Source organism: Galeopterus variegatus, unplaced genomic scaffold (genome assembly GCF_000696425.1).
Source record: "Galeopterus variegatus unplaced genomic scaffold, G_variegatus-3.0.2 Scaffold656, whole genome shotgun sequence".
Taxonomy (NCBI): Eukaryota; Metazoa; Chordata; class Mammalia; order Dermoptera; family Cynocephalidae; genus Galeopterus; species Galeopterus variegatus.
Genome location: NW_007726767.1, coordinates 28,910 through 43,877, shown reverse-complemented (window position 1 = coordinate 43,877; position 14,968 = coordinate 28,910). Strand labels below are relative to the sequence as shown.

Genomic DNA, 14,968 nt, shown 5'->3' with positions numbered 1-14,968 from the left:
TGGTTTCCTTTCTTTGCTGAACTGTCAGTCTCTAATTGTGGTCAAACACTTTCCATGTGATTTGTCCCTGTTCTGGATTCTTTCACAGACTGCCTCCCTCTGGTCTGTGCTTTGAAACTCAACTGAACTCAGGTCATCCTATTTATAACCAAGTGCTTTGAGAACATTACCTATTTTTGAAAGACAATATAATCTTTGTCCTTGAATTAAGCGATGGACTGAATTGTGCCCCCCACCCCTACCCCCATTCACATGTTGAAACCCTAACTTTCAGTATGACTGTATTTGGAGTAAGGAAGTAATTAAGAATAAATGAGCTCACAAGAATGGGACCCTAATGCGATAGAATTAGTGCCATTATAAGAAGAGAGAACAAATCTCTCTCTCTCTCTCCCCAGTATGTGAGGACACAGCAAGAAGGCAGCTGTCTACAAGCCAGGAAGAGAGCCCTCTCCAGAATCAAATCCTACCGGACCTTGATCTTGGAATTTCCAGCCTCCAGAACTGTGAGAAAATAAATTTCTGTTGTATAAGCCACCTAGATTACATTATTCTATGGCAGTCCAAGCAGACCAGTATAGGTTATAAAAATAAAGAATCGGATTTTCTAATTTCTTAAGCAGATTAAAACATGCAAAGCTAAAAAATAAAGCTTATGATCAAAAAAAAATTGGAATATGTATCTTGGTGGAAGTGGTATAAACTAATGGCCATAAGTGAGGATTCTAGAGTCAAACAAAATAGGTTTCAGACCACCTCTATCACTTGTTAGTTAGGTAACCATGACCAAGTCATTTAACTTCTCCAAATTTCATGTTCACTTTCTATGAAAAGCAGTAATAATGATAATGGTATCTACCTCTTAGGACTGCGTGGTACAAGGCAAAGTTCTCAAAAAGTGCTATTATTATTATTATCCGAGTGTAAATTACAGACTATGAAGTCTAGCTACCATGTAAGCTGATAATCCTACATTCAACGGGCACGTATGGGGTGCCCATCACAGGTACCTCATGCAGAAGGCATGGGTTATTCATGCAGTGTTTAACATTTGACTTCTGCAGTCAGGATGCCTGGAGGTGATTAATGAAGACTTAAGAGAGGTGGAAGACAGTGGTCTTTTTGTTTTTTTCTGTTTTGCCCCAGTCACCCTTTTCTTCTGGGTTTACCCATCATTCCAAGAAGGATGCATTTTGAGAACCATTCACCTCAGATCACATTCATATCACAACCAGCTCTGCTGGACATTGTACTTCTGGGAAGGCAGGAATCTGATGCCCTCAAACTCCTGGACTTATATTATGTGCCACTGATGGTGCAGAGGATGAGAGGGAAGAGGATGAGAGGAGAAGAAGAAAGATGGTTTGGGAGAGCGAGAGAGCTTCCCTCTGCCTGGCTGAAGATCAGAGAAAATTTGTAAGACAAATAGTCTCCAAGTTAATTATGGTTTTCCTGATGAAGCAGAAGCAAATACCAAAGTGGAGATATTTCTGCACGTCTCTCCCTGATCATGAACTTGGAAGTAGTTCCAGTTCAGGCTCATATTTCCTCTAGCATCCATCAGACCATTAACAACTGTCACTCTCCATTAATCATGCATGGTGTCTTTCGATTGTCCTGTATTTCCTTTCAAATGTGTCAGCAGACAGACATCAAGAACATACTAAAACTCCTAAGTATCAATTTAGAGTTCTGGATGTCTTAGTTTATTAATTCCTTCTGACATGGGCCAGATGTCTCTAGAGTAATTAGTAACAGAACAGGGTTAATATAGCTGCCTCATGGTGATGCAGATTCATTATGACTGATTGCTCATTTATAAAAATTATGCAAGTCTAATTGGGTTTAAACCCAAAAGGATAGCACTAGACTCGTAGCCCGTAGACATCTCTACCTGTCTTGTCTTTATCGTATTTAAGAGGCTACCAGGTACAACATGGGAAGGATATTAGCCTTTGTATATTTTTTATCCATTTGGTCCAAGCTATATGGAGGTGAGGTTTACAGATAATACAGTCTACTCTCTTGGGAAAGGACCAGGGAAGCCAGAGAGATTGGGCTAATTTAGATATCCTCAGTCCTTCATATGTACAGAGTTCTATGAATACCAGGCCACCCAAGCTTCAGGGCTCCTAGCTGAAGCTCAAGCGTGCCTCTGTTAATTAGATAACTAGGTAAATCAGAGGGTGTTGCTAAGAAATTCTGTCAACTCATCTTTCACAATGTCTCATCTACTGGTCTGTTCTCTCTCTTCAACTGCTATCAATCAGATGCCTGTTAGCTCATATTTCAATGACCAGAGTAGCTTCTTACATGGTCTCCCTGGCTCAGATCATTCCATTTAAAGTGACTTGTGACTTTGGAGCACATGGCCTGCAGCTGGCCTTGGTGGCTTCTCTGATAGGCCTTCCACCTTCTCCTCTTTCTGCTCATTCTACACAGTGTGACCCAGGGAGATATTTTAAAGGCTAGTTTTCGTCATATCACTCCCCTGCTCAAAAAACCTCCAAAGGCTTTCCACTGCCTAGGGAATAAAATCTGAATCTTCGTATGGCCTTATCTGTCTCTCAGTATATCCCAAATTAAAGCCTCCACCCCAGCTAAGCCAACTCTTCAACGACCCAAAACACTCAACCTCTGAGCCTTTTGCAGGGTCTTCATTCCTGGAATGCCCTTTCCTCATTCTCTGTAAATGCCCTTCACACTTTAAAAGTCAGCTCAAGCTTCAGCCTTCCCCACTACCCTTTTATCAGACTGCACCAAACTCCAAGTATTACTCCTAACAAGTTATTTTAGCACTCTATTTCATATTTGTAACACCTGTATTCATTAAACCATCACAGATTGGTATCCGTGTTGACACCTAGCACAGCATTCCGCCTATAGTAGCTGTGTTGAATAAATATGTACTACATGTAGGGTGTTATTTTGTATAATATTTAATCATTCTTAAGGGAAATTTGACATCAAAGCCTTAAGAGGTACATAGCCTTTGACTCAGCAATTCCAATTCTAGAAATAAATTAGGGAAAACTCAGAGATGCTTATAAAGATATATGTAGTCTATTTTGGATGCTTGTTGTGTTTTTACAACAGAGAAGTTGGAAAAACCCTAAGGGGTCAGTAAGTAAATCTAGATCTACACCAACAGCTAATAAAATCTTGTGGGATATTTACTAACATGAGAATCAGTTCACAGCCTATCACTAAGTGCAAAAAGCAGGTGATAAAACAATATGTATTTATAGCAATATTTGATGTTATTAGATAGATGGACAGTGAGTATCTCTTGGAGACTTTTTCTCCTTTGTGGTTTTATGTGAATTTAAAGTTTTGAACACTGAATTAAAGTGTTATTAATGTGTTGAATGGTTCCTTTAGATGGAAATTTGTTCTTTCAAAGGGCTGATGTGCATGGATGTATACATTATAGAGGAGTCTGACAAAAGCCTAAGCTGTGCTCTTTTTTTTTTGTGACCGGTAAGGGGATTGCAACCCTTGGCATGGTGTCGTCTGCACCGCGCTCAGCCAGTGAGCGCACTGGCCATCCCCATATAGGATCCAAACCCGCGGCCTCAGTGCTCCCAGCGCCGCACACTCCCGAGTGAGCCACAGGGTCGGCCCCTAAGCTGTGCTGTAATAATACTCAGCACCAGGTAAGAGGCATCCTGCTACCACGGGAGCCCCATTCATTGAACCAGGAGTTGGGAAACACAGGGTCCAGTTGTGCCTCTACTACAGAATTCTTGTCAGCTCTGGAAAAGTCACTTATTTTTCTTGAACGTCAGCTTTTCTACTTATAAGATAGGTGAATATTTTTCCCTACATTCACCCCTCACTCCCCCTTACATGTCACAAAATATTATCTAGAGACTAATTAGATACTATTTGTAAGAAATACCAAACACATTGTAAAAAGGCAGTTGATCAGTATCAGGCGGGATTATCATTGAGGCTGGATGAATAACAATTAAAATCTTGTAATCTCTGATTATACCACAACCTTAAATCACAAAGTGGTATCTGATCTATGTGCCAATCAATGTTCAGTGAAGTACAATGTCACTGGACATCTAATACCTGTGGGCACATTCATTAAGTAACGCTTCAAAAATGACAATATGAATATCATTTTAGGACACCATTGCTAAACTTATTCTTCCAAAATGTATTTCCTATGTACTTTGCAGCTTATTGTCTTTGCCTTTTTTTTTTTTGAAACGAGAACAGACAGTACTGAAATGAATTTTAGTAGAAGAAATGTATTGGGCTTCAGATGGATAACTAACGAAAATTGTAAAGCCTTAGCAAACCCATGATGAAGGAAACCAGATACTGTTCTTTACCTTTAGAAAAATGTTGATGTTGAATCTAATTCATGTAGATGGGCTAACAATCTTGAATTAGTCGCATAAATACAACATACATATTTACAGATACACATGACTGAAGGCTCTTGGCATATGGCTGGTAGATGTATATCAAATGCTTCTTTACACAAAAGCACAAACCCTGGTCACGACTTCATGTACCAAGACACACACACAAACCAAAACATCCCTCAGGGCAACCTCCCCAGAGAGGTGTGCTCGGGCCACCAATAAAAAGAGCAAGGAGAAAGAAACGATCCCTTGAAGGGAAGGGGGGCTGCCCGCCCCAGAAGATGACTTGACTCACCTGTTAAGTGGTTGGCAATCCTGGCAGTAGGTTTGGGAGGCAGGGCCGGGGGCTGCTTGAGAAGGGACAGCTGCTTCACTGGGGTCTCCTCATGGTCTCCAGAGAAAGCAGCAGGTTTTTTGGGGGGCAGTAGCAGGACTGGTTTGGCTGAAGGATCTTGGGACAGGAGGACTCCAGATTCACTGGCAGAGGGACTCTCTTCAGACACTGAGGGGACAACCACATTATACACAGGAGACATTACACAAACGCAGTGCAGGTGGGGCTGGCCGGAGCCAGCGAGGAGCACAGGACAGGGACATGGGTTAGCAACACAGCAGAGCACCGACTGCTTCAGGTCGTCAGGCACATGTGGAATGCTAAAGCCAGGACGCCAGAAATCTGATAAAGCAGGAGGGACAGGGCGAGGAGGCAGAGGAAGAAGGAGGGGAGAGGTGGGAAGAGGGAGAAAGAGGAGGAGGACGTTTTCTTAAAGCCATCAAAAACGTTGCCATTTCAAACTCGGAGTTTGTCACATAGATTCTGTGCATGCTGTAAAAGGTGACTCGTGGAACCACAGTAACAATCAGCAGGACACACAGGCTGCTGGACCAGGGTGAAGAGCCCCCTCTAAACCAAACCAGAAGCGTGCACCTGCACCTGCTCTCGGGACGTTTGCCCTTTGCTGGGGAGGAAGAGAGAATGGATTCAAACAAGTGCGGGGTCGCGGTTTTGCCTGTGGGTCTCGCTCTGTCCCTGCTCTCAGGTCTGGGCCACCAGACAACCTAGGAGTCTGACACCCACATGCCTTGGGCAGCTGCTCCTCCAGATTCCAGGGTGGTCAGCACTGAGCAGCAGCCTCCAAGTGAGTTCTCTGTAGTTTTAGAGTAACCAGCCCCTGCTGGCACCTGCACACTCTGCCAAGGCAAAGGATGCTTCGAGTCAACACTTTTTTATCTTCCCTTTCCTCTCTCCTCTTGCTCACCAGAATTAAAGTTTTCTTGTTTCAATTGCCCGTTTCTGTTGCTCTGCACTGGGCCTGACTCTCCCTCCCCCACGGGGAACCCCTGACTGGCTCCCAGTGAAGAGCTGTCATGGGTGGTAGCATGAGCCTTCCTCCTGTGTGGACAGCCTGGGCGATGACAGAGTGAAACTCTGTGACTTCACTGGGATGACAGATCTCACGAAAACAATCAAATCCATCTGATGCCAATGTCACCAGGAAGTTGGATTGAAAAAAATTCACTGCTTTCATTGGAAAACTCTCCTGGGAGGGAGGGGGTGTAACTCCATTGAGTCACCTCCCCCCTCCTATCCCTGCTGTAGCAAGAATGCCCACCTGTGACTCCTCCCTGCCCTACCTTCTTCCCTCCTTCCCGATCTGCAGAGGAGTGCTCTGTGCAGCAACAAAGCCCTGCAGAGAATCCTCAGGAGCACTCAATTCTCCCCCTGCCTCAAGGGACACTATTAGTGTCAATGTTGGACAGGCTGATGGAGCAATGAGTCACCAGATCCCAAAATGAAGCCTGGTACAGTGCATTGAAGAGGCCCCCAAAATCAATGGAGTTTAACTCCTACTGCAATTGTTGAGGGTGGGAAATCCTATTGTGGTAATTGAAAGGTGGGACCTTGAAGAGGTGATTAGATTTTAAGGACCATGTCTAGTGAATGGATTGTAATAATGGTGGTCATGGGTGTGGTTCTGATGGCTTTAAAAAAGCCAGCTGAGAAGGTTAGCTCTCTCTGCTCCACCACTTTCTGCCATGTGAGACCCCTGCATTGCTGTAAAGCTACCACCAAAGAAGACCCTCACCAGATGGGTTCCCTGGACTCTGGACTTCCCAGCCTCTGAAACTGCAAGCAATAAATTTTGTTTTCTTTATAAATCACCCAGTTTCATGTATTTATGTTACAAGCAACAAAAATGGACTAATACACCTGGGAAATAACTTTGTGAAACACCATCTCTCCCAGCCTCCGCCAAGAGCTCCTGCAGACGTGGATTTCGCAGCACATGGTGTAGATAAAGGACATGGCCTTTCTACCCAAACTCCAGATATTCCAAGAGGTTCATTCTGCCCGACTCATCTCCTGACAACTACACTCCTCACCGGCTGTCAGGTGTGAAACACCATCTCTCCCAGCCTCCGCCAAGAGCTCCTGCAGACGTGGATTTCGCAGCACGTGTAGATAAAGGACATGGCCTTTCTACCCAAACTCCAGATATTCCAAGAGGTTCATTCTGCCTGACTCATCTCCTGACAACTACACTCCTCACCGGCTGTCAGAAGGGACCCAATTTTGGGCTATCTGTAACCACTCTGCAAACCTGAAAGAATGAGTATTGGCCACTCAAACCACTTTTGTCCAAAGAGGGAAATGGGTAAGATAGCATAAAAAACAACCTATAGGCAGGACATTTAATTGGTCGTTAGATTGACTGTATCCAGTAAATTGATAACATTTACTAAATTGATACGGTCATTACCTGGTACACTGGGACTAGGATTAATGGGCATGCTCAGGTCTTTCAAACAGGCAAATCAGATAGGTACCATATAGAAGTGTAGAATTCTTAAGCTTTATCTTATCAGAGATGAGTGTTAGAGAATAAAACAATGACATTTTAAATCGATATGATAAAAACAAGCCACATTTTCTTTAAAGAGATTAAGGTTACAAAAAATGTCTTTAAAAACTGTAGAATAAGTGTAAATATCCTCCAGATTTTTTTAATACTCAGTATGTACTAAAAACTAATGTGAGGTTAGTTTCATCAAAATTTCCTGATCTTTATGCTCAGGATGGTCCAAAATAGAATCCCAAGTGCAGTCAGGCCAAAGGTCCCCAGCGTCACATTCTGCTCTACGACTCTACCGGGAACATTACCTGGCCCATCCATGATGTCTGAAGGCTGGAGCACCTCATACGAGCAGGGATCCCTGGGCATCGGGACTGGCTCCATTTCCGACAGCGCAGGCAGAGACAGCTGGCTGGAGCTTAGGGACTGCCCGTTTTCTAGGGAGTCGTCTTCATTCGAAATGGAGAGCTCCCCATCTGTCAGAGAGAGGAGGAGATCACAGGCTTAGATGACGTCTGCCTTCCAGGGAAGGGTGACACTTACAGCCTGCTAGCTGAGTCTAGATGCTTCTGAACGATCTTTATCGAGGCCAATATCTAACACTGACCTCTGTTCTCCTGCTTTTAAGACATTTATTTTGTCTTTAGAGATGTTGTCTAACCATCAGGGCAACAATTTCCAATGATCTTCAGCAATTTGCTTGTTTTCTCTCTACCTTTCTAATCATAATCCATCACATTTTCTATGTATTTTTTAAAAATGAAAGTGAATTAAATTGAATTATTCTTCATAATTTTTAAACACTTGAAAAAGCTCAGCAGGCCTCAGAGACTGGAAAACCAGGTTTGGCAGTTCCTACTTTAGGGAGCAAAGGGCTTCACGTGTGTAGTGTGAGCACTAAGTGCACGGTACTTCAAGGTCCTAGGAAAAAACTCATCCTGTTTTCTGTTTACCTCCACCCTCTTCCACTTTATCCAGGTGGGTAAATGTTTTGAAGGGCTCTAATCTCCACCTAACAGGCTGCAGCAGCCCAAGGATGCTGGAAAGTGGCAGATCTCTCCCAGTGCCGATCACCCATCGTGCTGTGTGGATGAACAGACTTTGATCTTGCTTAAAGCTGAGCAAAACAAGAGGCAGCCAGTTAGCACCATGGTGGAGGATCAAAGGCTCCCATACAATGGCCATTTGTCAAATCAAAATTCCCCCAGTGTGATTTCATTCTAGCCCAGGGGAGTCTTAGATAACTAGACATTAAAGTCAAATTAATTTTTAAAGAGGACTGAAAGCTGTTTCAGTAAAACGAATAAATACCAAGATGAAAGACTAAGTTATGCCTAGTCTGAACCACAGAAAGCAGCAAAGCTATGCACCTGACGTAAAACCGGAAGAAAGATGACTTACTTGTAGAAATGAAACAGTAAGGTAACTCCAAGGTTAATCTTGAATAATCTTTTCTTTTTGCTATGTTCCTCCCATAGTTTTGATTTCATACATTAATGATACATGACAGCACGGAATTCTTCCCCCCCACTTAGAATTGGCCCAGTGAAATGTATATTCAACAGAGTAATCTACAAACCAACAAGCTTTAAATAGCCTGTGACTCAAGGACTTACAGTGTTTGACCTGAATCTTCTGTAAACACAGAAAAAATAAAATAGATGCCAAAATAATCATCCGAAGCAGACAATATAAAGCACTGTCATCTGAAGAGTGTGCTGGCTTTTTTCTTCTTTTCCTTCAGCCCTTCTGTGTGCCCCAAATAGTAGTAGAAGTAATGATCATTGGGATCAACAATATGATTACTACTCATTAATAAGAAAACAGGAGCAGTGCACACTCTAGGCCAATGCTATGGAAATTACACAGCTCAACTGGGAGTCTTTAATGCATCCCCATCCTGTAATGGATGCTCCCCAGTCTTCTTAACGTGCTTTTATTTAGCATGTTCAAACTGACGCCCTGGGAAGCAGCTCTGCTTAAAGTCCCCAGTTGATGGAATAATAATACAGCTGCCACTCAGTATAACACATCTCTAGAAAACCATTTGATTCTTGATGTTCCAATTGTAATAAAAGTCCCAGACAAGACAACCAGAGGGGGAGGGGGTCTCATAGCTACTGCCAAGATCTGCTTCTTTGGGGAAAGGAGTCGACTGAATGATTGCCATAGTTTGCAGTTAAAAGTACTGTAGAAGCATCACCGGGAAAAATGATGTCCTTTAGACTCTATGATCTTGGTTCCATGAAGGCAGCTGGCTCAGGGCTAAAGGCTTTGCTAGGAACAGGGAGGAAACACTGCTCACTCTGCTTGGGAAATATTAACTCTTAAAAATTTGAGCTCCCTAATGATTAATAAAAGTACCTTTGTTAAGTCACAAGGCCAATCCACTTGGAGGAGAAACAATCTTGGGAATTCCATTGTTATAACTGCTAAATATATATTTCCATTGAAAAAATTAAAATGGAAGAAATAAGACATATCATTTACCACCCTACCTAACAGAAAAAGTCTCTTTTTTCATGGTTCTAACCTTACCATGTACCAAATTTTGTGTCTTGCTGTTTTCTTACTATTATAAGCACTGTAATTTGCACAATCTTAATGATTATACTGGAAGAATATACAGAGGTTAACTTAGTTATCTCCCTATAATTGGTCATAAAGGGATTTCCAATGTTTTATGTTCTTATAAAAAATGCTATGAGGACTGTCTTCCTGTATACAATTTTTTTTCTGCAATTAGAATTCTCCCTCTTCAGGATAAATTCCAATAAATGAAATTAATGTGTATTAATATTCTAATGTCTAGTGAAACATACCTGGAGCTTGTAAAATTGTTTTACTAAAGGGCTTTCCAATTTACACAGCTGCAATATACACACCATGCACCTATCTTAAGAAAATTTCTTCAAATTAACATCGACAACCATGTTTGCTCTCTCTCTCTACTTTGTCTTTATATCTCTCTACATATACATTACATATGTATATACATATATAGTAGAAATAAATTAAAACCATTCAGCAGGTACAGAAAATTTGTGACTAATTTATGTCCAAGATGGGTAACAACAAAAGTGAAAACCATTTGATTTGGATTCATATAATATGGGTACAGAATGACACCACCACTCTTAAGTAATATTTTAACCTTTTAATTATGACATTCTCAAACATACACACAAAAGTAGAAACATTAATGTAGTAGACCTCATATACCCATCATCAAGCTGAGGAATTAGCTGGAAAGTCCTAATGCTTGGTAATTCTGAGTTTGATTAATTTGAAGATTATTTAGGCTTTCCATGTCCTTTTACTATTTATTAGTACTGCTTATCAGTATCAGCATCTTTACCAGCATTTTGAAATTTGCATTATTAAAAAAAACTTTCTTTAATTTGAAGATTATTTAGGCTTTCCATGTCCTTTTACTATTTATTAGTACTGCTTATCAGCATCAGCATCTTTACCAGCATTTTGAAATTTGCATTATTAAAAAAAACTTTCTCCCCCCCCAATAAAGAATTTAACCCTGCTAATTAAGATGAGGTTCATGGATTATTTGTACCTTCATCTAGCTAGGTCATCAACATCTCTTGTTATCATGGATGAGACAGAGATCACTGAGTATTGGAAATTCTTTTGATGTTTTACATTGTCTTCTAAAATTATCTGTAATCATAGTTTTCAAAGTAGCACTCAATGCCTTCCAATCATAAGATGTTTCCTACTAGGATTAGTAAAATGCAAACAGGAGGAAGAGAGAAGGCAGGAGGAGAGACAAGATGGGCCGAGGCAGTGGCTCTCAACTTCACAATTCCTTGAAGGGCTGTTAAAACACAGATTGCTGGCCCCACCCCAGGACTTTCTGACCCAGCAGGTTTGGGGTGGGACCCAAGAATATGCATGTCTTAACAAATTCCTGGGTGATGTTGGAGCTGCTCTTGCTGGTCAGGGTTCTGCATTTTGAGAACCACTGGATTAAGGACAAGGAGTTGGGGAGGCAAGAGAATCTAGAATGGCAACAGTACCTTGTCAGGATGAGGTTTAGGGCAGGAAGTGCTCACTGTGGCTAATGTGGAACAGAGATGGTTGGTTTAAGCCTCAAAGAGGACAAGTATGCAGGAAGTTATGTTGTTTAAGTATGGATCACAAATATGAATGTGTAACAAAGGACAATGGTGCTACAGAGGCCAAAGGCAGACATATCCAACGAGGTAGAATCAGATCACAGAAGCTGCAGAGAACAGTTTGCAGAAGTTAGTGCAACATGATGGGACGTAGAAAGCAACAGATCTTAGATACAGACCTGGCCATGGAAACTGTGCCAGGCATCTTCTCCTCGTGAGGCATAAGAAATGATGATGCTGGGAGAGTCAGGTTGACACCAAATCAAGAGTGAAGGGAAAGGTGAGAGTGAACGCATTCGATTCACAAACACCTGTTGCAAATCTGCAGTCACAACATGCAGCACAAACCAGAAACCGCCAACCCCACGATGACCTTGAGAGGAAGGCAGAAGTTTGCTGTTAGCTCCTTAGGATACATGTAGAAACTGCCAGCGGGTCGGCTGCTGCCAGAGCCTGGAGCTTAATGCACCCCACCCTGCCTCTCCTCCCACAAGCCGTGTTGTGCTAGATGCTCAGGAGAAAAAAGATGTGCCTTGGGGGAGGAGAGTGCAGCAGGCTTTGGAGACAACATGCAGAGGTGCAGACTCAGGGCAGAGTGAGCGGGAGCTAGCTGGTGAGAGGGCTGGGAAGTGAGGGGAGAAGGAGAGCCCTGAGAAGTGGATGTGAGACAGAAGATGTGTGCTCAGACAGATGGCGATTACTACAGGAGGACCCTGTCCCATATAGAATTTTTGCAATGTCCTATAAGTACAATTTATGTAAAAGTTTTCATCCATAGGACTGGCTCAAAAGATATATTTAAAAATTTTTTTGTTTAGCTTAGTTTAGGAATTGCATCCACCTCTACTGGATGTCACCTTTGTGACTGTATTCCAAGTATTTTTTTTTTGTATTGTTTTGTTATTTACTTATTTTTATTTTGCTTTGGGGTTACTCCCTGGTTTTAGGGTGATTAACATCAACCTCTTATCAATTAAATTTTCTCAAAGTTCGAGGTTAACTGAAGTTTTTTTTAGAGGTGAATGTCACCATGGAGAATGGGCGGTAGGAACTCTTTCAGGTTCTCACGAATATCTATGTAACAGCAGTTTCTACTTTTAAAAAAGTGTATGAAAGGTGGACATTTTGTTCTGAAAAGGCTCAGGGTTCATGGCCCTTTGGAGTTTAAGATAACAAAAGTGTCAATTCTAATTCTGAAAAACAAAAATACTTTAATAAACTTAAGCTCACCACTGAATCTGGTTTTCTAGGATATGAATTACGGTTTATACAAAAACCTATGTTTTAAAATGTATTTCTAGTGAGATGATAAATCCTTATTTAATAAACAATAGTTGAATATAAGTATGAAGAACAATTATTTACATCAATGTATTGAACTATTATTGCAAGAAAGTTCATACAGATCAAAAAACTAAAAATGTAACTTCAAAACTAGAATAAAAATAGAAAAAATAGAATAGTACACAATTACACTTATTCAGATTGTGCAAGAGGGAAGCCAGATGGACAGTTTTGACTCACTCATAAAACTTCGATTTTTTCATTTGCAAAAAAAATGCTATACATCAACCAGAGGGAAAAAAGCAGCATATAAGAAAAATATGAGCTAAACATAGCTAATAAAAGAACAAACTATCCCAAGTATGAAGAGTATTTGTTCAGGTAAATAAAAACCAAGACCCAGGTGTCACTTGAGAAATGCATAACCTTGTGAGGAATGAGAGAAGGGCCTGACCATGCGGGTGATGCTGATAACATGAAAATGTGTTTGAAACAATGTCAAGGACAAAAGAGAATAATATGCACATGTTGATTACAATAACATGAAAATGAAAAATGTATGCAGGTTGGCAAATTTCTGAAGTGAATTTGACACGATGTAAGTAGAGTTTAATGATCATGAACTTTTTTTTCCTGTAAAGATGTGAACAGTATAAAAAAAATACAAAAAGACTGCATGCTGCCATATCAAATTAAATTTTTAAAAAAAGTTTTTGTCAGAGGGGAAAACCTGTTCCTCATTCCTCTGCTTTCTGGGAGAAGGAATTTTCCAGAAGTGCTCCTTATTTTTGCCCAGCTCTTATTCCACTCTTCATTGTTAGGATGTAACCACCACTCCCTATTTCTCTACTGAGAGGAGCTTCAATCTATCCTTTCCTTCCCGCCTTGGACCAGTGTTGATTTAGGATTCCAACTTTCCTTCGTGGTGGGCTGATCTGAGATCAAGGCTTAGATCAGGCCCATCAATGACCTCCTGCAGACCAGTCTTTATTAGTAATAAAGATAATACCCTACTCTGATCTCCTGTTTACCTTACTGCTCAAATTATTCAGAAACTCAGAGACAGAAGAAGAGTGCTAAAGGTGAGCCCCTCAAATCCTTAATCTGGAGACTCAAGAGAAGAGAATGCGTTTTAAATTATTCAGAAACTCAGAGACAGAAGAAGAGTGCTAAAGGTGAGCCCCTCAAATCCTTAACAATCTGGAGACTCAAGAGAAGAGAATGCGTTTTCCATCTCAGGTAGAAAGAAATTGAAGGAGCCATTGCTAGGCAATAATAGAAAGGATGGTGTTATAAACCATGCTCTCCTGGGAGGCCTGCAGCTCAGTAAACACAGGTGTGCTGATGAGCACCCCCAACTTACTCCCGGGAGAGATGGGTGGGAAGAGAGAAGCAGCAGACACAGTGGGGAGGAGCCCCGACTTGAAGCGTGGGGAGAGCTGTGTTATCCCTGCCACCATTAGCTTGCCATGAGCTTTTTAACTTCTGGGGACATCAGTCTCTATCCACTGACAACAGAAGGACTGTGTTAGAAGATGCCCAGCTTCCTTCCAGATCAAAGTAGTCTCTGCATGAGGGCTGGGAGAGATAAGAACAACACCCCCCCCCAAAAAAAAAAACAAAACAAAAAAACTTGCAAATCAGCCTTAAGTAACAGATGAACTGGCACAGCAAAGCATTTTACACCTGGGCTTTCTTTTTCTTGTCTGGCATACTCTGGGCATATTACACCAAGAACTAGGATGTAAACTGATGGATTTCTGGTTTATTATTAGCTTAATAAAGTTTTATATTTTTATTTAAAAAAACTGGTAAGTAAAGCTTTAGTGTCACGCTACAGGTTTGTGCTCTACATGAAAAAACTCTGTACACAGTAGAAAGACAGGGAGGAAGAAAGGAAAGGCGAAGGAACATTTTTGGGGCCTCTTTGGTGTTAAGCACTAAGTTGGATATTTTATATGTGATAGTAATAATAACAACTTCCAAAACAATATTTTGGGAATTTACGAGGTGCCACACTCTGTGCTCTGTCTGTCTAATCAGTCCTACGAAGTTGATATCATCAATGTTACCCTCACTATATACAGAAGGGTGAACACCAGGTAGGTAAGTAACTTGTGTGAAGTCCCAGCTAGTAGGTGCTAGTGAGTTAGTATATGGTAAGTGTGTGTGTATATGTGGGAGATCTCATTTAAAATGGCTTATTCTGAAATTTTAATTCCTTAAGGATGGCGAAAGAACAACATAGCAATCCTTTATTAAAAGACATGTAGTTGTTATAGTTAAAACTCCAATTATGTTAACTGTTAGTCCT

General features: G+C 41.2%; 1 protein-coding gene across 1 annotated transcript in view; it reads right to left on the bottom strand.

Moving 5' to 3' along the window:
• Nucleotides 1–14,968, bottom strand: part of PHACTR1 (phosphatase and actin regulator 1) — a gene marked incomplete at its 5' end in the record, with an annotated part of 116,541 nt that overhangs the window by 85,687 nt on the left and 15,886 nt on the right. The window contains 2 exons of the mRNA XM_008571043.1: nucleotides 4,678–4,884; nucleotides 7,546–7,713. Coding sequence (XP_008569265.1) covers nucleotides 4,678–4,884; nucleotides 7,546–7,713 — 375 coding nt within the window. The remainder of the gene's footprint in view (nucleotides 1–4,677; nucleotides 4,885–7,545; nucleotides 7,714–14,968) is intronic.